This window comes from Echiichthys vipera (assembly GCF_963691815.1).
Source record: "Echiichthys vipera genome assembly, chromosome: 10".
Taxonomy (NCBI): domain Eukaryota; kingdom Metazoa; phylum Chordata; class Actinopteri; order Perciformes; family Trachinidae; genus Echiichthys; species Echiichthys vipera.
The window spans coordinates 29,642,820-29,670,530 of NC_139835.1; the positions used below are offsets into that span (position 1 = coordinate 29,642,820).

At 45.6% G+C, this 27,711-nt stretch overlaps 3 protein-coding genes across 3 annotated transcripts; all 3 read left to right on the plus strand.

The window, feature by feature from the left end:
- Positions 1–6,170: 6,170 nt before the first annotated feature.
- Positions 6,171–6,926, plus strand: LOC310952485 (olfactory receptor 6N2-like; the record flags this gene model as incomplete). The annotated part of the gene is made up of 1 exon (XM_083921103.1): positions 6,171–6,926. One exon carries the CDS (start codon positions 6,171–6,173, stop codon positions 6,924–6,926), a length of 756 nt encoding a protein of 251 aa, XP_083777229.1.
- A 6,301-nt stretch (positions 6,927–13,227) lies between these two features.
- On the plus strand, positions 13,228–14,163 carry LOC310952486 (olfactory receptor 10AG1-like; the record flags this gene model as incomplete). The annotated part of the gene is made up of 1 exon (XM_083921104.1): positions 13,228–14,163. The coding sequence occupies one exon, from the start codon at positions 13,228–13,230 to the stop codon at positions 14,161–14,163; it is 936 nt and encodes a 311-aa protein (XP_083777230.1).
- Positions 14,164–18,330: 4,167 nt separating this feature from the next.
- LOC310952488 (olfactory receptor 6N2-like) lies at positions 18,331–21,421 on the plus strand (the record flags this gene model as incomplete). Its single annotated transcript, XM_083921106.1, has 2 exons — positions 18,331–18,366; positions 20,648–21,421. 2 exons carry the CDS (start codon positions 18,331–18,333, stop codon positions 21,419–21,421), a joined length of 810 nt encoding a protein of 269 aa, XP_083777232.1.
- Positions 21,422–27,711: the final 6,290 nt, after the last annotated feature.

Consider the following 27,711-nt stretch of genomic DNA (forward strand, 5'->3'; position numbering starts at 1 on the left):
AGTCCAAACTACAGCTCATGACACACAAACACCATTACATCATCTGCATGGTTTTAGAGCTGGTGACCTCTGACCTTTATATACAGAGTCAGGGGCCGAACCTGAGGGTCTACACATGTTCAGACCTTTAGTCAGACTGCAGAACACAACAAATGTAGCAAATAATGTATCATACAGGGTACGTTTACTCAAGCACTGTACTCAAAGTGTAATTTTGGCTGCGAAATCACCCCAAGGTCTTTTTCTGCACTTAGGGCGCCCTACCACTGTGCGTCCGTCCCGTGCCCCGTGCTTTAGGGTCCTTGTCCCCCCCTCCAGGCCCGTTTGTACTCACACTACCTGGGCCTCGGGGAATGCTTCTTGCTGCCTATACGTCATCACGCCGTAACACGCCACACGCATTGATGACGTCATGGCGATGCGTGGCTTTGTTTCCAGATCTTTCCGTAGACCTCGGAGTTTTTGTGCGTCTTGTTGACTGTTTTTGAATCTTTTCATCGACCAAATCTGCAGTAAACACTCCACCTCCGCATCACACCAACGTGAACCTTTCGCCGCCATTGTTTTAAATGTCCGCGCATGGTCCCTCCTTTTTTCTACGTCCCAACAGGCGCACAGGAAATGACCTCAGAACCGCCGTAGGCCTCGTGCTCGTACACGTGCGCACGCTCGTGCTCGTACATGTGCAAACGTGCTTTACTAAAGCCCACCACTCCCAAACCGGCCATGGACGGCAAGCGTGCCGCAACTAGGCGCGGTACGGTTGCACTCACACTGGTCAAAGGAACCAGACTTTAGCTATGGAACGTGTTTGGGCACGGTACGGATGGACAGTGGGAGTGCGCCCTTAGTTTTTTACTTAAACAGTTGATTGTAACATTTTGGTCGCCTAAAATATCTGGATCAGCGTCAGGTGGTCGCCGCCGCTAACAAATCTAGTGTTAGCTGGTAACTTAACTTGCCCAACAGGCGCACAGAAAATGACGTCAGAACCGCCGTAGGTCTCGTGCTCCTGCTCGTGTTCGTACATGTGCAAACGTGCTTTACAAAAGCCCACCTCTCCCAAACTGGCCAGCAAGCGTGTGTGCACTCACACTGGTCAAACGAATTAGACTTTAGCCGTGAAGCGTGCTGGGGCACGGGGGTGGGGACATCTGTTGCCTGAAGGGGCTGCAGGTAGAGGCAGCATTAGCTCACTATAGGTCAGTGTGTTGTGTTAGTGTCCAAGCATTACTGGACGGCAGGATTAAACAGCCAGAATACACCAAGGAAGAGCTGCAGGAACAGGATGAAAGGGGTCGGAGGATGGGAGAACAGCCTGCGGAGGAGGTGGAGCATTCTGTGGGTACTGTGGGACTTTACTATGAGAGGAGCTGGTACAGGGGCCAGTAGGTAAGTCTTTTAAACACTCTTTTAATAAACTCTGGGTTCACTAATTACATTGTTGGTGCTTTGTTTTCTGTGTAGGGACACTTTTCTTCGTGGCCTGGAATCATTGAATACAGCAACACGCTGTGTGACTGCTCTGGAGGATTCCCCATCAACCGTACTGGACACTTTTCTCATGTCCCCAGAACAAATAGGAAGGGCGACCGATTCCTAAATAAAGCACCAATGGGCTCCTTCCTTTGGTAATCGGCTTGAATGGACTTTACTATGAGAGGAGCTGGTACAGGGGCCAGTAGGTAAGTCTTTAAAACACTCTTTAATAAACTCTGGCTTCACTAACTACGCTGATGCTGCTTTGATGTGTGTGTAGGGACTCTTCTCATGCTGCTGCAGAGGTTTGATGTTATTTTCAGCAGCATTAGTGGTTAAAAAAGACCTTTGAATGCCTTCACCGTGCTGCCCCGAGCTAATCACTGTTAGCCACGTCCGGCTGTTAGCGACTCTCCGGGGTTTCGCAGTTGATAGTGGATCAATGAAAAAAAATGTCTCTATGGCTTATTTGATGTATACAAAAGACCATGGGATGGTTTTGCACCGGAATTTCACTGGAAGTACAAATCTGAGGTGCATGTACGTCAGAACTTTTCCTTTTAATTATCGTAATGTATTGTAACAATGTTGTAGGGTGCTTTTACACACAAATTCTGTTAAGTAGGTCAGGATGGTGGGCTACACGGTGGTGTAGTGGTTAGCACTGTCGCCTCACAGCAAGAAGGTCACAGGTTCGCATCCCGACCTCGGCCTTTCTGTGCGGAGTTTGCATGTTCTCCCCGTGTCTGCGTGGGTTTTCTCCGGGTTCTCCGGTTTCCTCCCACAGTCCAAAGACATGCAGGTGTTAGGTTAATTGATGACTCTAAATCACCCGTAGGTGTGAATGGTTGTCTGTCTCTGTACGTCTCTATGTGCCCTGTGATAGACTGGCGTCCTGTCCAGGGTGTACCCCGCCTCACGCCCGATGTCAGCTGGGATCGGCTCCAGCACCCCCGCGACCCCGACCCCGGGATAAGCGGTTGAAGATGAATGAATGAATGAATGAATGAGGTCAGGATGGTGTGAAATCTCAGATGGGGAACGAGGGAACTCCTGAAAATGTGTGCCTCCAGCTGCACTTTTGACCAGTTCACTTAACGTGAGCAAAGTGTGTGGACCAAAACACAGTAATGATTAATGAATGATGACTACTTTTAAATCCATAAGATTTTGTGTCGCTTCATTATTTCAGACATCAAGAACTTTTTGGCGAGTTTCACTTGGATATTCTGTCCAATACACAGAATGAGATTGGCCGTTTCAATCGTGATACATTTGTTTACAATGTTTGGTGCTTAACAAAGTGCAACGTGAACCATCAATGTATAAAAGAAGTGGATGTAGCGACCCTGACATCATCCATTGGTTTGTGGGTTCGCATTTTGAAGCCTAGAGTTTGGCACGATTTGACTTTGACGAAAGACTCCGGGAACCATCACCTTATCGTGGTGGAGAGGTTTGTGTGTCCCTGTGAACCTTAGGGTGTTTGAGCCCGGTGCTCCTAGTGTGGTCTCTCACGGCAGAGTGGTTTTAGGCGAGGGGAAGGGCTAAGAATGGTTCACAAAGACTTCATGATGAAGAGGAAAAGAGAACCTGCCTGGAGGATAGTGTGGAGCCTGTCTGGAGCCAGGGATTAGGATCAGCACCTCTAAATCTGAGGCCATGGCTCTCAGCAGAAAACCGGTGGATTGCTTATTCCAGGTACCGAATGAGTCCTTACCCCAAATGAAGGAGTTCAAGGACCTCGGGATCATATTCACCAGTGAAGGGGCGATGGAGCGTGAGTTTGGCCGGAGAATCGGAGCAGCGGGGGCGGTGTTGCAGTCGCTCTACTGCACCGTTGTGACGAAAAGAGAGCTGAGGAAGGCAAAGCTCTGGATCTACCGCTCAGTCCTGGTTCCTACCCTCACCTGTGGTCATGAAAGCTGGGTCAGGACCCAAAGAACCAGGTCCAGGTCCAAGCGTCTGAAATGTGTTTCCCCAGGAGGGGGTCTGGAGTCTCCCTTAGAGAGAGGGGGAGAAGTTCAGCATCAGTGAGGAACTCGGAGTAGAGCCGCTGCTCCTTTGTGTTGAAAGGAGCCAGTTGAGGTGGTTCAGGATCATCTGGTAAGGATGAACCCTGGGCGCCTCCCTAGGGAGGTGTTCCAGGCACGTCCAGCTGGGAGGAGGCCTCGGGGAAGACCCAGGACCAGGTGGAGAGATTAGATCTCCACACTGGCCTGGGAACGCCTCAGGATCCCCCAGTTAGAGCTGGTTAATGTGGCCCGGGAAAGGGAAGTTTGGGGTCCCCTGCTAAAGCTGCTGCCCCCACGACCCAACCCCGGATAAACGGTTTGAAGATGAGATGAGAGATGAGAGCCGGTCCAAGCCCCTTGTATTTGTACAATGCGGTGTTCCGCGTAGTTTGACCATATCAGAGTTTACAAAACAACCTAATTGTCATTTCACCTCTTTCCTTTTGATGAAAAGGTGCCTAACTGAAAAAAAGACATGATTTTTTAAAGTTACACTTTTTCAGCAGTTGTTTGTTTTGATCAACAGAGCATTTGGACGTGGAAACAGTATTTTGAAAGGGTGTTACGTCAGATTGCTCCTCTGTAAAAGTTAACAAGAACTTGGTAGAAGTGTCCTCTGACAGTGGGGACGACAGTGATGCTGTTGTTGTTGTTTAATGAGCTCCACAGAGGACGAAGGTCAGTGAGATAAAAGTAGGTGATCGCAGATCTGCTTCTCTTCATGTTTCATGTTCAGTGTGATGATGTTTCTGTCTGATTACGATGCATTTTCTCTACAGATATGAATGTTTTATATATTACTGATAATGTGAATGTTCTATAGGCTATGAATGATATATAAAGGAATCATATATTATATTTTTATAATAATGTTCTTTAAACCAATGTTTTAAACATGATAAACTGTATTAATTCTTGATTTTTCAGGCCTTTATTAATAATCATATTAATGTTCTTTTAATTAATGTTATTTTAATGTTCTTCATATCAATGCTATGAACATGAATGAAATATTAATGTTATTTTAATGAATGATATAGTAAATGTTCTTTAAACTAATTATATATTAATGTTCTTTAAACTAATTATATATCAATGTTCTTTAAACTAATTATATATAAATGTTCTTTAAACTAATTATATATCAATGTTCTTTAAACTAATTATATATTAATGTTCTTTAAACTAATTATATATCAATGTTCTTTAAACTAATTATATATAAATGTTCTTTAAACTAATTATATATCAATGTTCTTTAAACTAATTATATATCAATGTTCTTTAAACTAATTATATAGTTAATGTTCTTTAAACTAATTATATATTAATGTTCTTTAAACTAATTATATATCAATGTTCTTTAAACTAATTATATATTAATGTTCTTTAAACTAATTATATATTAATGTTCTTTAAACTAATTATATATTAATGTTCTTTAAACTAATTATATATCAATGTTCTTTAAACTAATTATATATTAATGTTCTTTATACTAATTATATATTAATGTTCTTTATACCAATGTTTCATACATGAATGTTATTTTAATGTTCTTTATACTCATGTTTCATACATGAATGTTATTTTAATGTTCTTTATACCAATGTTTCATACATGAATGTTATTTTAATGTTCTTTATACCAATGTTTCATACATGAATGTTATTTTAATGTTCTTTATACTAATGTTTCATACATGAATGTTATTTTAATGTTCTTTATACTCATGTTTCATACATGAATGTTATTTTAATGTTCTTTATACTCATGTTTTATACATGAATGTTATTTTAATGTTCTTTATACCAATGTTTCATACATGAATGTTATTTTAATGTTCTTTAGGTCTGTATTGGTGTTCTTTTAATGAATTATATATTCATTTTCTTTATATTAATGTTATATGAAGGAATGAAATACTGACTGTTCTTAAGGTCTTCATTCATATTATTTATATTAATGTTAATTATACTAATGTCCATATATTCATGAATGTTATATTAATGTTCTTTAGACCTATATACATTTTCTTTATGCTAATGTTCTTTTAATATATTATCCATTCATGCTCTATGAATTAATTAGTTTTTTTAAATAAGGTTATGTCAATTAATATTGTTAGTTTTATTTATATGAATAACAGATTCATGTTCTTTACATTAATAATACATTAATGTTCTCTAGGTCTATATTACTGTTCTTTATATTAATGCTCTATACACTAAAGACATAATCATGTGTTTAGTGTAATTTAATATTGTTAATTTTATTTATATGGATTACAGTCATGTTCTTTATATCGCTGTTCTATAAATCAATTATATGTGAATATTCTTTAGGCCTGTATTAACGTTACCTAACAAAGTAAATACACATTATTGTTCCTTATATCAATGTCCTGTAAATGAATGTTGTTGTGTAAACAGGTAAATTCCCTTAATGAACTCATTGATCTGAAGTGAATCAGTTCCTTGTTGTTTCCATCTCCTCATGACATCAGCAGAGTTTAACGTGACCTCTGTGACGTCACTGACGCTGGACGGTTTTGTGCAGCTGTCTGGCCACAGTTCACTCTTCTTCTTCTTGTTTTTATTGGTGTATCTCTTTGTGTTGTTCAGTGACTCTCTGGTGGTTTATCTCATCTGTTCGCAGCCAAGTCTTCGTCAGCCGATGTTCGCCTTCGTGGCGGCGGTTCTGCTGAACTCTCTCGCAGGCAGCACTGCGTTTTATCCCAAACTTCTGTCCGACCTGCTGTCAGGCAGCAGCTTTGTGCAGGTGTCCCGGTCCACATGTCTGTTTCAGGCCTTCATGTTGAACTCTCTGGGCGGCTCCGGCTTCCTGCTGCTGTCGGCCATGGCCTTTGACCGCTACCTGTCCATCTGCCAGCCTCTGCGGTACGCCGCATTGTTGTCTCCTTCCAGGGTGGTGGTGCTGCTCCTGCTGTGCTGGCTGATACCTGCTGCTCTGGTGAGCGGTGCGACGCTGCTTGCCACCCGCTTACCGCTCTGCCACATGCGATTCCACAGGATCTCCTGCGACATATACAGCTTCGTCAGCCTGAGCTGCGGCAAGGCGATGCTGACTGACATGTACGGACTGCTAAGCTCCGTGATTGTCCTCTTCCTGCCCATCGCCTTTGTGCTTTTCACCTACGGCAGGATCCTCTCCATCTGTCTGCAGCGCTCACCGTCCTTCAGCAACAAAGCGCTGCACACCTGTCTGCCTCACCTGATTGTCTTCACCAACTACTCCATCGGCATCACTGTAGAGCTGCTGCAGCGCCGGCTGCAGCCCGGTAGCCTCTCCGTCACCAGCTCCGTCCTGGTTGTGGTGGTCCAGTCCACGTTGAACCCGGTGATCTACGGACTGAAGATGAAGCTGGTGCTCGTACAGGTGAAGAGGGTGCTGAGCTGCCGGAGGGACTGATAATCAAATATATTGATCAGCTCATGACACTGATCAGGTAACAGTCACAAAAGCATCCGAAAAAAATTAAGAATTCTACGAATAAAATGATAGAAAACATATTTTCTGCAACAATATTTTATTAGACTTTTTACACACAAACATTTTTACACACTAAGAGAATTAAGAAATGAAAAACAACATAAACACATGAAAGCGTGTCCAAACCTGTGAATGGTACTGTCTGGTAAAAAATAAATACATTTAAAAAAAGAAAGAAAACGGCATTCATGATAATGGAATAACAAAGAAATGAACAAACTAACATGGTCACATGGTCCAGACATTGCTGGGCTTGATGGCAGCACCCTCAGTAGTGAGTCCCCTGGGTCTGCTGAGGGCACATCCAATGAAGTGTTGGTTTAACCCCTTTCATCTCCGTCTAAAAAAACACGGGAGGATGAGGCTGCCTGTGACACAGCTCTGCAGGCCCTGATTTCCTGGACGGAGAGGGACTTTCTTTGTGGAAGCCCCATTGATCATCAAAACATATACATGTGTGCCTAACTTAGGGCCCTCTATCTTGCTCTTAGGGGTTTGTTGCTGTTCATACATCACAAGCACGTGCCGGTGAGAACAGACGGCACCTCTGTAGTATATCATATAAATCACCAGGGTGGAAATCACTAGTGGTTGAATGGCCTTCTATACACTTTTCCCAACTCTCCCCCTGATCCCTCAAGTCCTCCAGAGGGTCAGCGAGGGCTATTGCATAATTCTCCTGGTTGCTCCATTTGGCCAGGAAGGCCGTGCTTTCCAGACCCGATTCAGCTGACACAGGGTCACCGGTGGCAAATGCCATCCCAAGTGGACCTTCTGTCGCCGGTATACGGGCAGATTTGTCATCCAAATTTTGTGTGTGTGTGTGTGTGTGGGGGGGGTCAGTGTGAGTGAGGCGATCAGCTGTGTTAATGAGGTCTCCTGAGAGCAGCTTGTTATTCAGCCTTCATTAAGACCAGCAAGTCAACAGAGTCCAAACTGCAGCTCATGACTCGCAAACACCATTACATCATCTGCATATTTTTACAGCTGGTGACCTCTGAACTTTATATACAGATATACAGAGTAGTTAGGGGCCAAACCTGAGGGTCTACACATGTTTAGACCTTTATTCAGACTGCAGAACACAACAAATGCAGCAAATAATGTATCATACAGGGTACTATACTCAAGTACTGTACTTAAGTTCAAATCTGAGGTGCCATCGGGGTCGGGTGCGATGCTACACAGGTGGCAGTAAAGGTCAGGGGCCTCGATGGACCAGACCTGGGGAGTAGATGTTGGCTCTGGGGATGTGGAAGGTCAGCTTTCTTTGAGGGAAGGAGCTGGAGCTTGTGCCGGAGGTGGAGCGCTGCCTGTTACATCTGGTAGGGTTTACCTCCACAAACAGGGTGTGAGGCGCCAGGCAGGGGGATAATCACTAACCCCTTGCTGAGCGCAACAGTCTTGAAGGTTACCCCGGTGGACAAGAGGGTGCCTCCTATGGTTGGGGGATTCTGACTGTTGTTAGTCCATATGCACTCAAAAGCAGTTTGGAGTATTCTGCCTTCTTAAAGACCCTGAATGGAGTCCTGCATGGGGCACCAGTAGGGGTCTCCACAGTTATGCTGGGACACTTCAACGCCAAAGATGGGGACACCTGGAGAGGCATGATTGGGAGGATCTGCCTCCCTGTTCTAAACCCAAGCGGTTATTTTTTAGTAGCTTCTGTTCTGGTCATTGATTTTCCATAACAAACACCATGTTCCAACATAGGGATGCGTACGTGGTGTACGTGGTACCAGAGCATCCTATTGAAGGTCGATGATAGATGTTGTGATCGTATAGTCTGATCTGAGACTGCATGTTTTGGACACTTGGGGGATTAAAGGGGTGGAGCTGTCAACGGATCACAATCTGGTGATGAGTTGGATTAGAGGATGGGGCAAGATTCTTGAAAGACCTGGTAAGCCCAAACATGTAGTGAAGGTGAACTGGGAACATCCGGATATGTTATCCCGGAAATCTCCAGGGGAGGTTAAAAGATACAGACAGGCCCAAAAGGCTGCAGCTGCAGAGAGGTAAAACTAGTGACCTCAACCGAGGAGGTTATTGGGAAGTGGAAGAAGCAGTTTGAGGAACTCCTGAATCCGACTAACACACCCCCTATTGTAGAGGCAGAGCTGGAGGCTGATGGGGGATCATCCTCGGTATCCCTGGCAGAAGTCACTGAAGTAGTCAAACAACTCCTCAATGGCAAAGCCCTGGGGATTGATGAGATCCATCCAAAATTGCTGAAAACTTTTGGTGACCAGGGGCTGTCTTTGTCAACCGGGTTGGTGGTTCCCTTGTTAAAAAACGGGGACCTGAGAGTTTGTGCCAATTACAGGGGTACCACACTACTCAGCCTTTCTGGTAACGTCTACTCCAAGGGGCTGGAAAGGAGAGTTCAACCTATAGTCGAACCTCAGATTGAAGAGGAACAATGCGGAGTCTGTCCTTGAGGTTGAACAATGGATCAGCTCTTCACTCTTGCAAGGATAACTTCCCAACCTTAAACCTTCGAGTTTCTGGAGGGGGCTTGGGAGTATGCCTATCCAGTCTACGTGTGGTTTGTGGATCTGGAGAAGGGATATGACCGGTGCCCCGGACAATACTGTAGGAGTCGCTGCGAGAGCATGGGGTGAGGGGGTCACTTCTCAGGGCCATCCAATCTCTTTACACTCAAAGCAAGAACTGTGTCCCGATTCTTGGCAGTAAGTCAAATTCGACCTGACATCATCTTGGTCTCAGAGGCCACAAAAATACTCATCTTGCTGGAGCTAACAGTTCCCTGGGAGGAGAGGATGGAGGAGGCTCATGAAACAAAGAGGGAAAAGTACGAAGAGCTGGTGGAAGAGGAAGAGGAATGGTTGGAGGACCAGGTGTATGCCAGTGGAGGTGGGCAGTCTGGGTTTTGCCAGTCACTCCTTGAGCAAGGTCTATGGCACACTGGGCATAACAGGTGCCAACCGAAGGAGAGAGATGGGCAACAACGTGGGGACAGCAGAGAGAGCCTCCGGATGGCTCTGGCTGAAGAGGGGAGAGCAGTGGGGGCAGTAGAATGCCACTTGGACACAGGCCGGGATCTGATCCGCCTCTGCTGGGTCGCCTGGAGGAGGGTGTTTGTTGTAAGACCCAAAACACCCAGAGATCCCAGGCAACAACACTGATGATGTGTCCAAGGTTGTGCAACAGTAGATGTTTCTGTCAACCGTTCACGGTAGGGGTTGGCCTCTGCCAGGGCTGCACTTTGTCAACAATCCTGTTTGTGTTTTTCATTCACAGGATATCAAGACGTAGTCATGGTGGGGAGTGGTTGCAGTTCAGTTCGCCGGTGTTCTCCTCTCCGCTTTTTGCAGATGATGTGGTCCTTATGGCGTCGTCGGTCAGTGACCTTTGGCACTCACTGGATTGGTTCGCAGCAGAGTGTGGAGCAGCTGGGATGAGGATCAGCACTTCTAAATCTGAGGCCATGGCTCTCTGCAGGAAGCCAATGGGATTCTTACCCTGGGTAGGGAACGAGTCCTTACCCTAAGTGACGCAGTTGAAGATGAGTGATGACGAGTGATGAGCAAATCACCTAGTGGACTTTTTCCAGGTAAGATACACAGAGCCGGTTGAAAATCAACAAAGTTTCCTTTAAGTTACCAGCTGGTCTTTTGTTAACACTGAATGCTGATCAAGACATTTTTAGGCAACAGAAATGTTACAATTAACTTAAATGAGTTGAAATTCACTGTGAGGAGGTCAATGTAGTCGTGTCTAGATCAAAACCCTAGATTTGTGAAAACCTGCAACTCACGGGACAAGCTTCCCAACCACCTCTACTAACCTTAACCATTCTAGTTCAATGTTTAACCCTCTAACCTTAACCATTCATGATTAATGCCTAATCTTAACCTTGCAAGACTTTCACAAATCTTGGGTTACCATCTAGACTCGACCGGTCAAAGTTAACGTTAGTTAGACAATCAGCGTTGAGTTTCTTAGTACTGTTGTTTGGGTGGAAAGACACGGAGGAGAGGATCTTCGTGGCGTTCTGCGGGCACCTGGAGCTGAACCATCCCCTATTATATTTTACAGGGATCAAGTTAAGAAGGAGCAACCATGGGCCCCGGTCAACGAAGGAAGTCAAAATTCCAGGTAAGTTGTGTTAATATGTGTCTTTTACTTGTTTGTAGCTATCAGCTGTGCTTTACAACTTCAATGGATACATGCTATCATTCCATCCCTGCTGTGAGCAGAGTCCTGAACGACGTCAACGACAGGTTCGAGCACGCGGGCAATAGCGGTGCTGCGTTCCCTGTTGTTTGAACAGATCAGAGTTTAAAAAAAACAACAGAATTGTCATTTTCCTGCTTTCCTGTCAACGAAAAGAAGGAAGTGATCTTAAAAGTTTCACAGGTTCGGAAGTTGTTGGACCTGGAAACAGTATTTTGAATGGGTGTTACATCAGATTGCTCCTCTGTAAAAGTTAACAAGAACTTGGTAGAAGTGTCCTCTGACAGTGGGGACGACAGTGATGCTGTTGTTGTTGTTTAATGAGCTCCACAGAGGACGAAGGTCAGTGAGATAAAAGTAGGTGATCGCAGATCTGTTTCTCTTCATGTTTCATGTTCAGTGTGATGATGTTTCTGTCTGATTACGATGCATTTTCTCTACAGATATGAATGTTTTATATATTACTGATAATGTGAATGTTCTATAACCTATGAATGATATAAAAAGGCATTGTATATTTTTATATTAATATTTGTTTAATGAATGGTATATTACTGTTCTTTATATTAATGTTCTTTTAATGAATTATATGTGAATGTTTTATATATTTTAGATAATATTAATGTTCTTTAGCTGATGTATGATGCATAAACGGATCATATATTCTAATATCAATGTTCTTTATATTAATGTTCTTTTAATGAATAACATATTGAAGTGCCATATATTACTCTTAACATTAATCCCCAAAGCATCATCGGCTTCATCAGTTCATGTACGCATCTGACCAGGCTGGGACTGGACCTTGACCAGGAGCAGGACCAGGACCAGGACCAGGTTGGGACTGGTCCAACTAACTGGTTGAGATCCAGGTATTTAACCTTTAACAAGGCCGATGATGCACTGGAACCCTTTGTGCTCCAAGTGCCTTCATTAGTTGGACATTCGTTGGTGGGAAGTAGGTTTGGACCTTGTTAGTGCTTTATTGAGTCTCGCACACATGTTTAGCGATGGTTTGTCTACTTTTGCATTGACGGCTTCTTTCCCTTCTCTTTCAAACCATCTGTCCTCTCTGTCCAGGATGTGGACATTGTTGTCTCCTTGAGATGTGAGTGGGCAGCAGAGTCCAGGCCTGAGGAGTGAGCTCTCCTGTGTCGGGCCGTGCGTTTATGCAGTGTTTGTTTTGTTTCTCCAGTGTAGAGATCTTTGCATTCCTCGTTGCATTAACAGCATAACCCAGATTGCTCTTGTGGGTGTGTGGTGTTCTGTGATTTGGGATGTACTAGTCTCTGTCTGAGTGTGTTACTGGGTTTGAAACACACAGGGATGCAGTGTTTGTTGAAGATCCTCCTGAGTTTCTCTGATACCCCAGCCACATACGGGAGGACTACGTTGTTTCTCCTGTTTTCTTTTTCTCTCTCAACCACTTTGTTTTTCTTTCTGGAAGCAGCTGCAGTTTTCACAAAGGTCCAGCTGGGGGAGCCACAGGTTTTGCGGTCCCCTCTCAGGTGCTTGCGTTCTTCCCCTTGGGCCTGTGAGCTGGTGGGTGCGTCGGACTAGTCCCAGCCTGGTCCTGGTCCTGGTCAGATGCGTAGATGAACTGATGAAGCCTCTTGGATGAGAGGTGAAACGTCTTCCTAGACAAACAACCAGTCCAGTTGTTTTTGACTGAAATTGCTTTGAGGATAAGGATGACCTGGACGTATGAGGACATTCACAGGCTTATAATATTATTGTTCTATAGCTTATGAATGAGATATAAAGGAATCATAAATTATATTGTTATGTTGACACATGAATGATATATTAATATTATTGATGCCTATATTAACTTTCCTGATATTAAGTTTAAATTAATGTTTTATTAATGTATGATATATTAATATTTTACATATGAATGCCACATTATTGTTCCTTATATCAATGTCCTGTAAATGAATGTTGTTGTGTAAACAGGTAAATTCCCTTCATGTACTCATTGATCTGAAGTGAATCAGTTCCTTGTTGTTTTTGTCTCCTCATGACGTCAGCAGAGTTTAACGTGACCTCTGTGACGTCACTGACGCTGGACGGTTTTGTGCAGCTGTCTGGCCACAGTTCACTCTTCTTCTTCTTGTTTTTATTGGTGTATCTCTTTGTGTTGTTCAGTGACTCTCTGGTGATTTATCTCATCTGTTCGCAGCCAAGTCTTCGTCAGCCGATGTTCGCCTTTGTGGCGGCGGTTCTGCTGAACTCTCTGGCAGGCACCACATTGGTTTATCCCAAACTTCTGTCCGACCTGCTGTTGGGCAGCAGCTTTGTGCAGGTGTCCCGGTCCACATGTCTGTATCAGGCCTTCATGTTGAACTCTCTGGGTGGTTCCAGCTTCCTGCTGCTGTCGGCCATGGCCTTTGACCGCTACCTGGCCATCTGCCAGCCTCTGCAGTACGCCGCATTGTTGTCTCCTACCAGGGTGGTGGTGCTTCTCCTGCTGTGCTGGCTGATACCTGCTGCTCTGGTGGGTGGTGCCGTGCTGCTTGCCAGCCGCTTACCGCTCTGCCACACACGGCTTCACCGGATCTACTGCGACATGTACAGCTTCGTCAGGCTGAGCTGCGGCAAGGCGATGCTGAGCGACACGTACGGACTGCTAATGTCCGTGGTTGTCCTCTTCCTGCCTATCGTCTTCGTGCTTTTCACCTACGGCAGGATCCTCTCCATCTGTCTGCAGCGCTCGCCGTCCTTCAGCAACAAAGCGCTGCGCACCTGTCTGCCTCACCTGCTTGTCTTCATCAACTTCTCTGTCAGCTTCGCTGTAGAGCTGCTGCAGCGCCGACTGCAGCCCGGAAGCGCCTCCATCACCAGCTCCGTCCTGGTTGTGGTGGTCCAGTCCACGTTGAACCCCGTGATCTACGGACTGAAGATGAAGCTGGTGCTCATACAGGTGAAGAGGGTGCTGAGCTGCCGGAGGGACTGATAATCAAATATATTGATCAGCTCATGACACTGATCAGGTAACAGTCACAAAAGCATCCGGAAAAAAATTAAGAATTCTACGAATAAAATGATAGAAAACATATTTTTCGAAACAATGTTTTATTAGACTTTTTACACACAAACATTTTTACACACTAAGAGAATTAAGAAATGAAAAACAACATACACACATGATACCGTGTCCAAACCTGTGAATGGTACTGTCTGGTAAAAAATAAATACATTTAAAACAAGAAAGAAAGCAGCATTCATGATAATGGAATAACAAATAACTAAGAAATGAACAAACCAACAAGGTCACATGGTCCAGACATTGCTGGGCTTGATGGCAGCACCCTCAGTAGTGAGTCCCTTGGGTCTGCTGAGGGCACATCCAATGAAGTGTTGGTTTAACCCCTTTCATCTCCGTCTGAAAAAACACGGGAGGATGAGGCTGCTTGTGACACAGCTCTGCAGGCCCTGATTCCTGGACGGAGAGGGACTTTCTTTGTGGAAGCCCCATTGCTCATCAAAACATATACATGTGTGCCTAACTTAGGGCCCTCTATCTTGCTCTTAGGGGTTTGTTGCCGTTCATACATCACAAGCACGTGCCGGTGAGAACAGACAGCAGTGTATCATATAAATCACCAGGTTGGAAATCACTAGAGTGGTCGACTGGCCTTCTATACACTTTTCCCACTTCTCCCCTTGATCCCTCAAGTCCTCCAGAGGGTCAGCGAGGGCTATTGCATTATTCTCCTGGTTGCTACATTGGGCCAGGAAGGCCGTGCTTTCCAGACCCCATTCAGCTGACACAGGGTCACCGGTGGCAACTGCCATCCCAAGTGGACCTTCTGTCGCCGGTATACGGGCAGATTAGTCATCCAAGTTTTGTGTGTGTGTGTGTGGGGGGGGGTCAGTGTGAGTGAGGCGATCAGCTGGGTTAATGAGGTCTCCTGAGAGCAGCTTGTTATTCAGCCTTCATTAAGACCAGCCAGTCCACAGAGTCCAAACTGCAGCTCATGACTCGCAAACACCATTACATCATCTGCATGTTTTTACAACTGGTGACCTCTGACCTTTATATACAGATATACAGAGTCAGGGGCCAAACCTGAGGGTCTACACATGTTTAGACCTTTATTCAGACTGCAGAACACAACAAATACAGCAAATAATGTATCATACAGGGTACGTTTACTCAAGTACTGTACTTAAGTTCAAATCTGAGGTGCCATCGGGGTCGGGTGCGATGCTACACAGGTGGCAGTAAAGGTCAGGGGCCTCGATGGACCAGACCTGGGGAGTGGAGGTTGGCTCTTGGGAAGTGGAAGATCAACTTTCTTTGAGGGAAGGAGCTGGAGCTTTTGCCGGAGGTGGAGCCCTGCCTGTTAGATCTGGTAGGGTTTACCTCCACGAACAGGGTGTGAGGCGCCAGGCAGGTGTGGGGATACTCACAAACCACTGGCTGAGCGCAACAGTCTTGAAGGTTACCCCAGTGGACAAGAGGGTGCCTCCTATGGTTGGGGGATTCTGACTGTTGTTAGTCTATATGCACTCAAAAGCAGTTTGGAGTATTCTGCCTTCTTGGAGACCCTGAATGGAGTCCTGCATGGGGCACCAGTAGGGGTCTCCACAGTTATGCTGGGACACTTCAACGCCAACGATGGCGACACCTGGAGAGGCATGATTGGGAGGATCTGCCTCCCTGTTCTAAACCCAAGCGGTTATTTTTTAGTAGCTTCTGTTCTGGTCATGGTATTTCTATAAGAAACACCATGTTCTAACATAAGGATGCGTACGTGGTGTACGTGGTACCAGAGCATCCTATTGAAGGTCGATGATAGATGTTGTGATCGTATAGTCTGATCTGAGACTGTATGTTTTGGACACTCGGGTGAAGAAAAGGGCGGAGCTGTCAACAGATCACAATCTTGTGATGAGTTGGATCAGAGGATGGGGCAAGATTCTTGAAAGACCTGGTAAGCCCAAACATGTAGTGAAGGTGAACTGGGATCATCTGGATATGTTATCCCGGAAGACTCCAGGGGCGGTTAAAAGGTACAGACAGGCCCAAAAGGCTGCAGCCTTTGCCATGTCAGAGGCAAAGCAGCAGGTGTTGGAGAAGAAAAACTAGGGACCTCAACCGAGGAGGTTATTGGGAAGCGTAAGAAGCAGTTTGAGGAACTCCTGAATCCGAGTAACACACCCTCTATTGTAGAGGCAGAGTTGGAGGCTGATGGGGGATCATCGTCAGTATCCCTGTCAGAAGTTACTGAGGTAGTCAAACAACTCCACAATGGCAAAGCCCTGGGGAAAGATGAGATCCATCCAAAATTGCTGAAAACTTTTGGGTAGTCTTGGTTGACCGGGTTGGTGGTTCCCTTGTTAAAAAACGGGGACCTGAGAGTTTGTACCAATTACAGGGGTACCACACTACTCAGCCTTTATGGTAAGGTCTACTCCAAGGGGCTGGAAAGGAGAGTTCAACCTATAGTCGAACCTCAGATTGAAGAGGAACAATGCGGAGTCTGTCCTGGACGTTGAACAATGGATCAGCTCTTCACTCTTGCAAGGATAACTTCCCAACCTTAATCATTTGAGTTCCTGGAGGGGGCTTGGGAGTATGTCCATCCAGTCTACATATGTTTTTTGGATCTGGAGAAGGCCTATGATTGGTCCCCTGGACGATACTGTGGGGGTCGCTGTGAGAGTATGGGGTGAGGGGGTCACTTCTCAGGGCCATCCAATCTCCCTGTACACTCACTGCCAAGAATCGGGACACAGTTCTTGCTTTAAGTCAAATTCGACCTGACATCATCTTGGTCTCAGAGGCCACAAAACAACTCATCTTGCTGGAGCTAACAGTTCCCTGGGAGGAGAGGATGGAGGAGGCTCATGAAACAAAGAGGGAAAAGTACGAAGAGCTGGTGGAAGAGGAAGAGGAACGGTTGGAGGACCAGGTGTATGCCAGTGGAAGTGGGCAGTCGGGGTTTTGCCAGTCACTCCTTGAGCAAGGTCTATGGCACACTGGGCATAACAGGTGCCAACTGAAGGAGAGAGATGGGCAACAACGTGGGGACAGCAGAGAGAGCCTCCGGATGGCTCTGGCTGAAGAGGGGAGAGCAGTGGGGGCAGTAGAATGCCACTTGGACACGGGCCGGGATCTGATCAGCCTCGACTGGGTCGTCTGGAGGAGGGTGTTTGTTGTAAGACCCAAAACACCCAGAGATCCCAGGAAACAACACTGATGATGTGTCCAAGGTTGTGCAACAGTAGATGTTTCTGTCAACCGTTCACGGTGGGGGTTGGCCTCTGCCAGGGCTGCACTTTGTTAACAATCCTGTTTGTGTTTTTCATTGACAGGATATCAAGACGTAGTCATGGTGAGGAGTGGTTGCAGTTCAGTTCGCCGGTGTTCTCCTCTCTGCTTTTTGCAGATGATGTGGTCCTGATGGCATCGTCCGTCAGTGACCTTCGGCACTCACTGGATTGGTTCGCAGCAGAGTGTGGAGCAGCTGGGATGAGGATCAGCACTTCTAAATCTGAGGCCATGGCTCTCAGCAGGAAGCCAATGGGATTCTTCCTCTGGGTAGGGAACGAGTCTTTACCCTAAGTGACGCAGTTGAAGATGAGTGATGACGAGTGATGAGCAAATCACCCAGTGGACTTTTTCCAGGTAAGATACACAGAGCTGGTTGAAAATCAACAAAGTTTCCTTTAAGTTACCAGCTGGTCTTCTGTGACCACTGAATGCCAATCAAGACATTTTTAGGCAACAGAAATGTTACAATTAACTTTAATGAAGTAAAAAAAAACAACTGTGAGGGGGGTCAATGTAGTCGTGTCTAGATCAAAACCCTAGATCTGTGAAAACCTGCAACTCACAGGACAAGCTTCCCAACCACCTCTACTAACCTTAACCATTCTAGTTCAATGTTTAACCCTCTAACCTTAACCATTCATGATTAATGCCTAATCTTAACCTTGCAAGACTCGACTGGTCAAAGTTAACGTTAGTTAGACAATCAGCATTGAGTTTCTTAGTACTGTTGTTTGGGTGGAAAGACACGGAGGAGAGGATCTTCGTGGCGTTCTGCGGGCACCTGGAGCTGAACCATCCCCTATTTATATTTTACAGGGATCAAGTTAAGAAGGAGCAAGCATGGGCCCCGGTCAACGAAGGAAGTCAAAATTCCAGGTAAGTTGTGTTAATATGTGTCTTTTACTTGTTTGTAGCTATCAGCTGTGCTTTACTACTTCAATGGATACATGCTATCTTTCCATCCCTGCTGTGAGCCGAGTCCTGAAGGACGTCAACGACAGGTTCGAGCACGCCGGCAATGGCTGTGCTGCGTTCCCTGTTGTTTGAACAGATCAGAGTTTAAAAAAAACAACAGAATTGTCATTTTCCTGCTTTCCTGTCAACGAAAAGCAGGAAGTGATCTTAAAAGTTTCACAGGTTCGGAAGTTGTTGGACCTGGAAACAGTATTTTGAAAGGGTGTTACATCAGATTGCTCCTCTGTAAAAGTTAACAAGAACTTGGTAGAAGTGTCCTCTGACAGTGGGGACGACAGTGATGCTGCTGTTGTTGTTTAATGAGCTCCACAGAGGACGAAGGTCAGTGAGATAAAAGTAGGTGATCGCAGATCTGCTTCTCTTCATGTTTCATGTTCAGTGTGATGATGTTTCTGATTACGATGCATTTTCTCTACAGATATGAATGTTTTATATATTACTGATAATGTGAATGTTATATATTACTGATAAGAATGTTCTATAGCCTATGTTTGATATATAAAGGCATTGCATATTTTTATATTATTTGTTTAATGAATGGTATATTACTGTTCTTTATATTAATGTTCTTTTAATGAATTATATGTGAATGTTTGATATATTTTAGATGATATTAATGTTCTTTAGCTGATGTATGATGCATAAACAGATCATATATTCTAATATCAATGTTCTTTATATTAATGTTCTTTTAATGAATAACATATTGAAGTGCCATATATTACTCTTAACATTAATCCCCAAAGCATCATCGGCTTCATTAGTTTATGTACGCATCTGACCAGGCTGGGACTGGACCTTGACCAGGAGCAGGACCAGGACCAGGTTGGGACTGGTCCAACTACCTGGGTGAGATCCAGGTATTTAACCTTTAACAAGGCCGATGATGCACTGGAACCCTTTGTGCTCCAAGTGCCTTCATTAGTTGGACATTCGTTGCTGGGAAGTAGGTTTGGACCTTGTTAGTGCTTTATTGAGTCTCGCACACATGTTTAGCGATGGTTTGTCTACTTTTGCATTGACGGCTTCTTTTCCTTCTCTTTCAAACCATCTGTCCTCTCTGTCCAGGATGTGGACATTGTTGTCTCCTTGAGATGTGAGTGGGCAGCAGAGTCCAGGCCTGAGGAGTGGGCTCTCCTGTGTCGGGCCGTGCGTTTATGCAGTGGTTGTTTTGTTTCTCCAGTGTAGAGATCTTTGCATTCCTCGTTGCATTAACAGCATAACCCAGATTGCTCTTGTGGGTGTGTGGGGTTCTGTGATTTGGGATGCACTAGTCTCTGTCTGAGTGTGTTACTGGGTTTGAAAAACACAGGGATGCAGTGTTTGTTGAAGATCCTCCTGAGTTTCTCTGATACCCCAGACACATACGGGAGGACTACGTTGTTTCTCTTGTTTACTTTTTCTCTCTCATCCACTTTGTTTTTCTTTCTGGAAGCAGCTGCAGTTGTCACAAAGGTCCAGCTGGGGGAGCCACAGGTTGTGCGGTCCCCTCTCAGGTGCTTGCGCTCTTCCCTTTGGGCCTGTGAGCTGGTGGGTGCGTCGGACCAGTCCCAGCCTGGTCCTGGTCCTGGTCCTGGTCCTGGTCAGATGCGTACATGAACTGATGAAGCCTCTTGGATGAGAGGTGAAACGTCTTCCTAGACAAACAACCAGTCCAGTTGTTTTTGACTGAAATTGCTTTGAGGATAAGGATGACCTGGACGAATGAGCACATTCATAGGCTTATAATATTATTGTTCTATAGCTTATGAATGAGATATAAAGGAATCATAAATTATATTGTTATATTAAGACATGAATGATACATTAATATTCTTGATGCCTATATTAACTTTCCTGATATTAAGTTTATATTAATGTTTTATTAATGTATGATATATTAATATTTTATATATGAATGCCACATTATTGTTCCTTATATCAATGTCCTGTAAATGAATGTTGTTGTGTAAACAGGTAAATTCCCTTAATGAACTCATTGATCTGAAGTGAATCAGTTCCTTGTTGTTTCCATCTCCTCATGACGTCAGCAGAGTTTAACGTGACCTCTGTGACGTCACTGACGCTGGACGGTTTTGTGCAGCTGTCTGGCCACAGTTCACTCTTCTTCTTCTTGTTTTTATTGGTGTATCTCTTTGTGTTGTTCAGTGACTCTCTGGTGATTTATCTCATCTGTTCGCAGCCAAGTCTTCGTCTGCCGATGTTCGCCTTCGTGGCGGCGGTTCTGCTGAACTCTCTGGCAGGTAGCACTGCGGTTTATCCAAAACTTCTGTCCGACCTGCTGTCAGGCAGCAGCTTTGTGCAGGTGTCCAGGACCCCATGTCTGTATCAGGCCTTCATGTTGTACTCTCTGGGCGGCTCCGGCTTCCTGCTGCTGTCAGCCATGGCCTTTGACCGCTACCTGTCCATCTGCCGGCCGCTGCGGTACGCCGCATTGTTGTCTCCTACCAGGGTGGTGGTGCTGCTCCTGCTGTGCTGGCTGATACCTGCTGCTCTGGTGGGTGGTACTGCGCTGCTTGCCAGCCGCTTACCGCTCTGCCACACACGGCTTCACCGGATCTACTGCGACATGTACAGCTTCGTCAGGCTGAGCTGCGGCAAGGCGATGCTGAGCGACACGTACGGACTGTTAATGTCCGTGGTTGTCCTCTTCCTGCCTATCGTCTTCGTGCTTTTCACCTACGGCAGGATCCTGTCCATCTGTCTGCAGCGCTCGCCGTCCTTCAGCAACAAAGCGCTGCGCACCTGTCTGCCTCACCTGCTTGTCTTCATCAACTTCTCTGTCAGCTTCGCTGTAGAGCTGCTGCAGCGCCGACTGCAGCCCGGAAGCGCCTCCATCACCAGCTCCGTCCTGGTTGTGGTGGTCCAGTCCACGTTGAACCCGGTGATCTACGGACTGAAGATGAAGCTGGTGCTCGTACAGGTGAAGAGGGTGCTGAGCTGCCGGAGGGACTGATAATCAAATATATTGATCAGCTCATGGCACTGATCAGGTAACAGTCACAAAAGCATCTGAAAAAAATTAAGAATTCTACGAATAAAATGATAGAAAACATATTTTCTGCAACAATATTTTATTAGACTTTTTACACACAAACATTTTTACACACTAAGAGAGCTAAGAAATGAAAAACAACATACACACATGATACCGTGTCCAAACCTGTGAATGGTAGTGTCTGGTAAAAAAATAAATACATTTAAAAAAAGAAAGAAAACAGCATTCATGATAATGGAATAACAAATAACAAAGAAATGAACAAACCAACAAGGTCACATGGTCCAGACATTGCTGGGCTTGATGGCAGCACCCTCAGTAGTGAGTCCCTTGGGTCTGCTGAGGGCACATCCAATGAAGTGTTGGTTCAACCCCTTTCATCTCCGTCTGAAAAAACACGGGAGGATGAGGCTGCCTGTGACACAGCTCTGCAGGCCCTGATTCCCTGGACGGAGAGGGACTTTCTTTGTGGAAGCCCCATTGATCATCAAAACATATACATGTGTGCCTAACTTAGGGCCCTCTATCTTGCTCTTAGGGGTTTGTTGCCGTTCATACATCGCAAGCACCTGCCGGTGAGAACAGACGGCACCTCTGCGGTGTATCATATAAATCACCACAGTGAATATCACTAGAGTGGTCGAATGGCCTTCTATAAGCTTTTCCACCCTCTCCCCCTGATTCCTCAAGTCATCCAGAGGGTCAGCGAGGGCTATTGCATTATTCTGCTGGTTGCTCCATTTGGCCAGGAAGGCCGTGCTTTCCAGACCCGATTCAGCTGACACAGGGTCACCGGTGGCAAATGCCATCCCGAGTGGACCTTCAGTCGCCGGTATATGGGCAGATTTGTCATCCAAGTTGTGTGTGTGTGTGTGTGTGTGTGTGGTCAGTGTGAGTGAGGCGATCAGCTGAGTTAATGAGGTCACCTGAGAGCAGCTTGTTATTCAGCCTTCATTAAGACCAGCCAGTCCACAGAGTCCAAACTGCAGCTCATGACTCGCAAACACCATTACATCATCTGCATGTTTTTACAGCTGGTGACCTCTGACCTTTATGATATCTGATGTACAGAGTCAGGGGCCAAACCTGAGGTCTACACATGTTTAGACCTTTATTCAGACTGCAGAACACACATGCAGCAAATAATGTATCATACAGGGTACTATACTCAAGTACTGTACTTAAGTTGAAATCTGAGGTGCCACTGGGGTCGGGTGCGATGCTACACAGGTGGCAGTAAAGGTCAGGGGCCTCGATGGACCAGACCTGGGGAGTAGAGGTTGGCTCTGGAGATGTGGAAGGGCAACTTTCTTTGAGGGAAGGAGCTGGAGCTTGTGCCAGAGGTGGAGCGCTGCCTGTTACATCTGGTAGGGTTTACCTCCACGAACAGGGTGTGAGGCGCCTGGCAGGTGTGGGGATAATCACTAACCCCTGGCTGAGCGCAACAGTCTTGAAGGTTACCCCGGTGGACAAGAGGGTGCCTCCTATGGTTGGGGGATTCCGACTGTTGTTAGTCCATATGCACTCAAAAGCAGTTTGGAGTATTCTGCCTTCTTGGAGACCCTGAATGGAGTCCTGCATGGGGCACCAGTAGGGGTCTCCACAGTTATGCTGGGACACTTCAACGCCAACGATGGGGACACCTGGAGAGGCATGATTGGGAGGATCTGCCTCCCTGTTCTAAACCCAAGCGGTTATTTTTTAGTAGCTTCTGTTCTGGTCATGGTATTTCTATAAGAAACACCATGTTCTAACATAAGGATGCGTACGTGGTGTACGTGGTACCAGAGCATCCTATGCCGAAGGTCGATGATAGATGTTGTGATCGTATAGTCTGATCTGAGACTGCATGTTTTGGACACTTGGGGGATTAAAGGGGTGGAGCTGTCAACAGATCACAATCTTGTGATGTGTTGTATTAGAGGATGGGGCAAGATTCTTGAAAGACCTGGTAAACCCAAACATGTAGTGAAGGTGAACTGGGAACATCTGGATATGTTATCCCCGGAAGACTCCAGGGGAGGTTAAAGGTACAGACAGGCCCAAAAGGCTGCAGCCTTTGCCATGTCAGAGGCAAAGCAGCAGGTGTTAGAGAAGAACATTTGGTCGGCACCACGGTGCTTCTGGAAAACCGTTCAGCACCTTAGGAGGGAGAATCGAGAAACCATCCTAGCTGTTTACAATATGGATGAGACGCTAGTGACCTAAACTGAGGAGGTTATCGGGAGGTGGAAGAAGCAGTTTGAGGAACTCCTGAATCCGACTAACACACCCTCTATTGTAGAGGCAGAGCTGGAGGCTGATGGGGGGATCATGGTCAATATCCCTGGCAGAAGTTACTGAGGTAGTCAAACAACTCCACAATGGCAAAGCCCTGGGGAAAGATGAGATCCATCCAAAATTGCTGAAAACTTTTGGTGGCCAGGGGCTGTCTTTGTCAACCGGGTTAGCGGTTCCCCTGTTCAAAAAGGGGGACCAGAGAGTTTGTGCCAATTACAGGGGTACCACACTACTCAGCCTTTCTGGTAGTCTACTCCAAGGTGCTGGACAAGAGAGTTCAACCTATAGTCGAACTTCAGGTTGAAGAGGAACAATGCAGAGTCTGTCCTGGATGTTGAACAATGAATCAGCTCTTAACTCTTGCAAAGATAACTTCCCAACCTTAATTATTTGAGTTCCTGGAGGGGGCTTGGGAGTATGCCAATCCAGTCGACATGTGTTTTTTGGATCTGGAGAAGGCATATGATTGGTCCCCTGGACGATACTGTGGGGGTCGCTGCAAGAGTATGGGGTGAGGGGGTCACTTCTCAGGGCCATCCAATCTCTTTACACTCAAAGCAAGAACTGTGTCCCGATTCTTGGCAGTAAGTCAAATTCGACCTGACATCATCTTGGTCTCAGAGGCCACAAAACAACTCATCTTGCTGGAGCTAACAGTTCCCTGGGAGGAGAGGATGGAGGAGGCTCATGAAACAAAGAAGGAAAAGTACGAAGAGCTGGTGGAAGAGGAAGAGGAACGGTTGGAGGACCAGGTGTATGCCAGTGGAGGTGGGCAGTCGGGGTTTTGCCAGTCACTCCTTGAGCAAGGTCTATGGCACACTGGGCATAACAGGTGCCAACCGAAGGAGAGAGATGGGCAACAACGTTGAGGCAGCAGAGAGAGCCTCCGGATGGCTCTGGCTGAAGAGGGGAGAGCAGTGGGGGCAGTAGAATGCCACTTGGACACGGGCCGGGATCTGATCCGCCTCGGATGGGTCGCCTTGAGGAGGGTGTTGGTTGTAAGACCCAAAACACCCAGAGATCCCAGGAAACAACACTGATGATGTGTCCAAGGTTGTGCAACAGTAGATGTTTCTGTCAACCGTTCACGGTGGGGGTTGGCCTCTGCCAGGGCTGCACTTTGTTAACAATCCTGTTTGTGTTTTTATTTCACAGGATATCAAGACGTAGTCATGGTGGGGAGTGGTTGCAGTTCAGTTCGCCGGTGTTCTCCTCTCCGCTTTTTGCAGATGATGTGGTCCTGATGGCATCGTCGGTCAGTGACCTTTGGCACTCACTGGATTGGTTCGCAGCAGAGTGTGGAGCAGCTGGGATGAGGATCAGCACTTCTAAATCTGAGGCCATGGCTCTCAGCAGGAAGCCAATGGGATTCTTCCTCTGGGTAGGGAACGAGTCCTTACCCTAAGTGACGCAGTTGAAGATGAGTGATGATGAGTGATGAGCAAGTCACCTAGTGGACTTTTTCCAGGTAAGATACACAGAGCCGGTTGAAAATCAACAAAGTTTCCTTTAAGTTACCAGCTGGTCTTCTGTTAACACCGAATGCTGATCAAGACATTTTTAGGCAACAGAAATGTTACAATTAACTTTAATGAGTTGAAATTCACTGTGAGGGGGTCAATGTAGTCGTGTCTAGATCAAAACCCTAGATCTGTGAAAACCTGCAACTCACGGGACAAGCTTCCCAACCACCTCTACTAACCTTAACCATTCTAGTTCAATGTTTAACCATCTAACCTTAACCATTCATGATTAATGCCTAATCTTAACCTTGCAACACTTTCACAAATCTTGGGTTACCATCTAGACTCGACCGGTCAAAGTTAACGTTAGTTAGACAATCAGCGTTGAGTTTCTCAGTACTGTTGTTTGGGTGGAAAGACATGGAGGAGAGGATCTTCGTGGCGTTCTGCGGGCACCTGGAGCTGAACCATCCCCTATTTATATTTTACAGGGATCAAGTTAAGAAGGAGCAAGCATGGGCCCCGGTCAACGAAGGAAGTCAAAATTCCAGGTAAGTTGTGTTAATATGTGTCTTTTACTTGTTTGTAGCTATCAGCTGTGCTTTACTACTTCAATGGATACATGCTATCTTTCCATCCCTGCTGTGAGCGGAGTCCTGAAGGACGTCAACGACAGGTTCGAGCACGCCAGCAATGGCGGTGCTGCGTTCCCTGTTGTTTGAACAGATCAGAGTTTAAAAAAAACAACAGAATTGTCATTTTCCTGCTTTCCTGTCAACGAAAAGAAGGAAGTGATCTTAAAAGTTTCACAGGTAAAAGTTAACAAGAACTTGGTAGAAGTGTCCTCTGACAGTGGGGACGACAGTGATGCTGCTGTTGGTGTTTAATGAGCTCCACAGAGGACGAAGGTCAGTGAGATAAAAGTAGGTGATCGCAGATCTGCTTCTCTTCATGTTTCATGTTCAGTGTGATGATGTTTTCTGTCTGATTACGATGCATTTTCTCTACAGATATGAATGTTTTATATATTACTGATAATGTGAATGTTCTATAACCTATGAATGATATAAAAAGGCATTGCATATTTTTATATTAATGTTTGTTTAATGAATGGTATATTACTGTTCTTTATATTAATGTTCTTTTAATGAATTATATGTGAATGTTTTATATATTTTAGATAATATTAATGTTCTTTAGCTGATGTATGATGCATAAACTGATCATATATTCTAATATCAATGTTCTTTATATTAATGTTCTTTTAATGAATAACATATTGAACAGCCATATATTACTCTTAATATTAATCCCCAAAGCATCATCAGCTTCATCAGTTCATGTACGCATCTGACCAGGTTGGGACTGGACCTTGACCAGGAGCAGGACCAGGACCAGGCTGGGACTGGACCTTGACCAGGAGCAGGACCAGGACCAGGCTGGGACTGGTCCAACTAACTGGTGTAGAGATCCAGGTATTTAACCTCTCACAAGGCCGTCGATCTGTGACTGTCTGACCGTCGTTAGAGGGACAGTCGTTGGTGGGAAGTAGGTTTGGACTTTGTTAGTGCTCTATTGAGTCTCTGTTTAGCTATGGTTTCTCTACTTTTGCATAGATGCTCCTTTACTCCTCTTTCAAACCCTCTCTCCTCTCAGTCCAGGATGTGGACATTGTTGTCTCCTTGAGATGTGAGTGGGCAGCAGAGTCCAGGCCTGAGGAGTGAGCTCCCCTGTGTTGGGCCGTGCGTTTATGCAGTGGTTGTTTTGTTTCTCCAGTGTAGAGATCTTTGCATTCCTCGTTGCATTAACAGCATAACCCAGATTGCTCTTGTGGGTGTGTGGTGTTCTGTGATTTGCGATGTACTAGTCTCTGTCTGAGTGTGTTACTGGGTTTGAAAAACACAGGGATGCAGTGTTTGTTGAAGATCCTCCTGAGTTTCTCTGATACCCCAGCCACATACGGGAGGACTACGTTGTTTCTCTTGTTTTCTTTTTCTCTCTGAACCACTTTGTTTTTCTTTCTGGAAGCAGCTGCAGTTTTCACAAAGGTCCAGCTGGGGGAGCCAAAGGTTGTGCGGTCCCCTCTCAGGTGCTTGCGTTCTACCCTTTGGGCCTGTGAGCTGGTGGGCCGGTCGGACCAGTCCCAGCCTGGTCCTGGTCCTGGTCAAATGCGTACATGAACTGATGAAGCCTCTTGGATAAGAGGTGAAACGTCTTCCTAGACAAACAACCAGTCCAGTTGTTTTTGACTGAAATTGCTTTGAGGATAAGGATGACCTGGACGAATGAGGACATTCATAGGCTTATATTAATGTTTTATTAATGTATGATATATTAATATTTTGTATATGAATGCCACATTATTGTTCCTTATATCAATGTCCTGTAAATGAATGTTGTTGTGTAATCAGGTAAATTCCCTTCATGAACTCATTGATCTGGTTCTGGATCTGCAGTGAATCAGTTCCTTGTTGTTTCCGTCTCCTCATGACGTCAGCAGAGTTT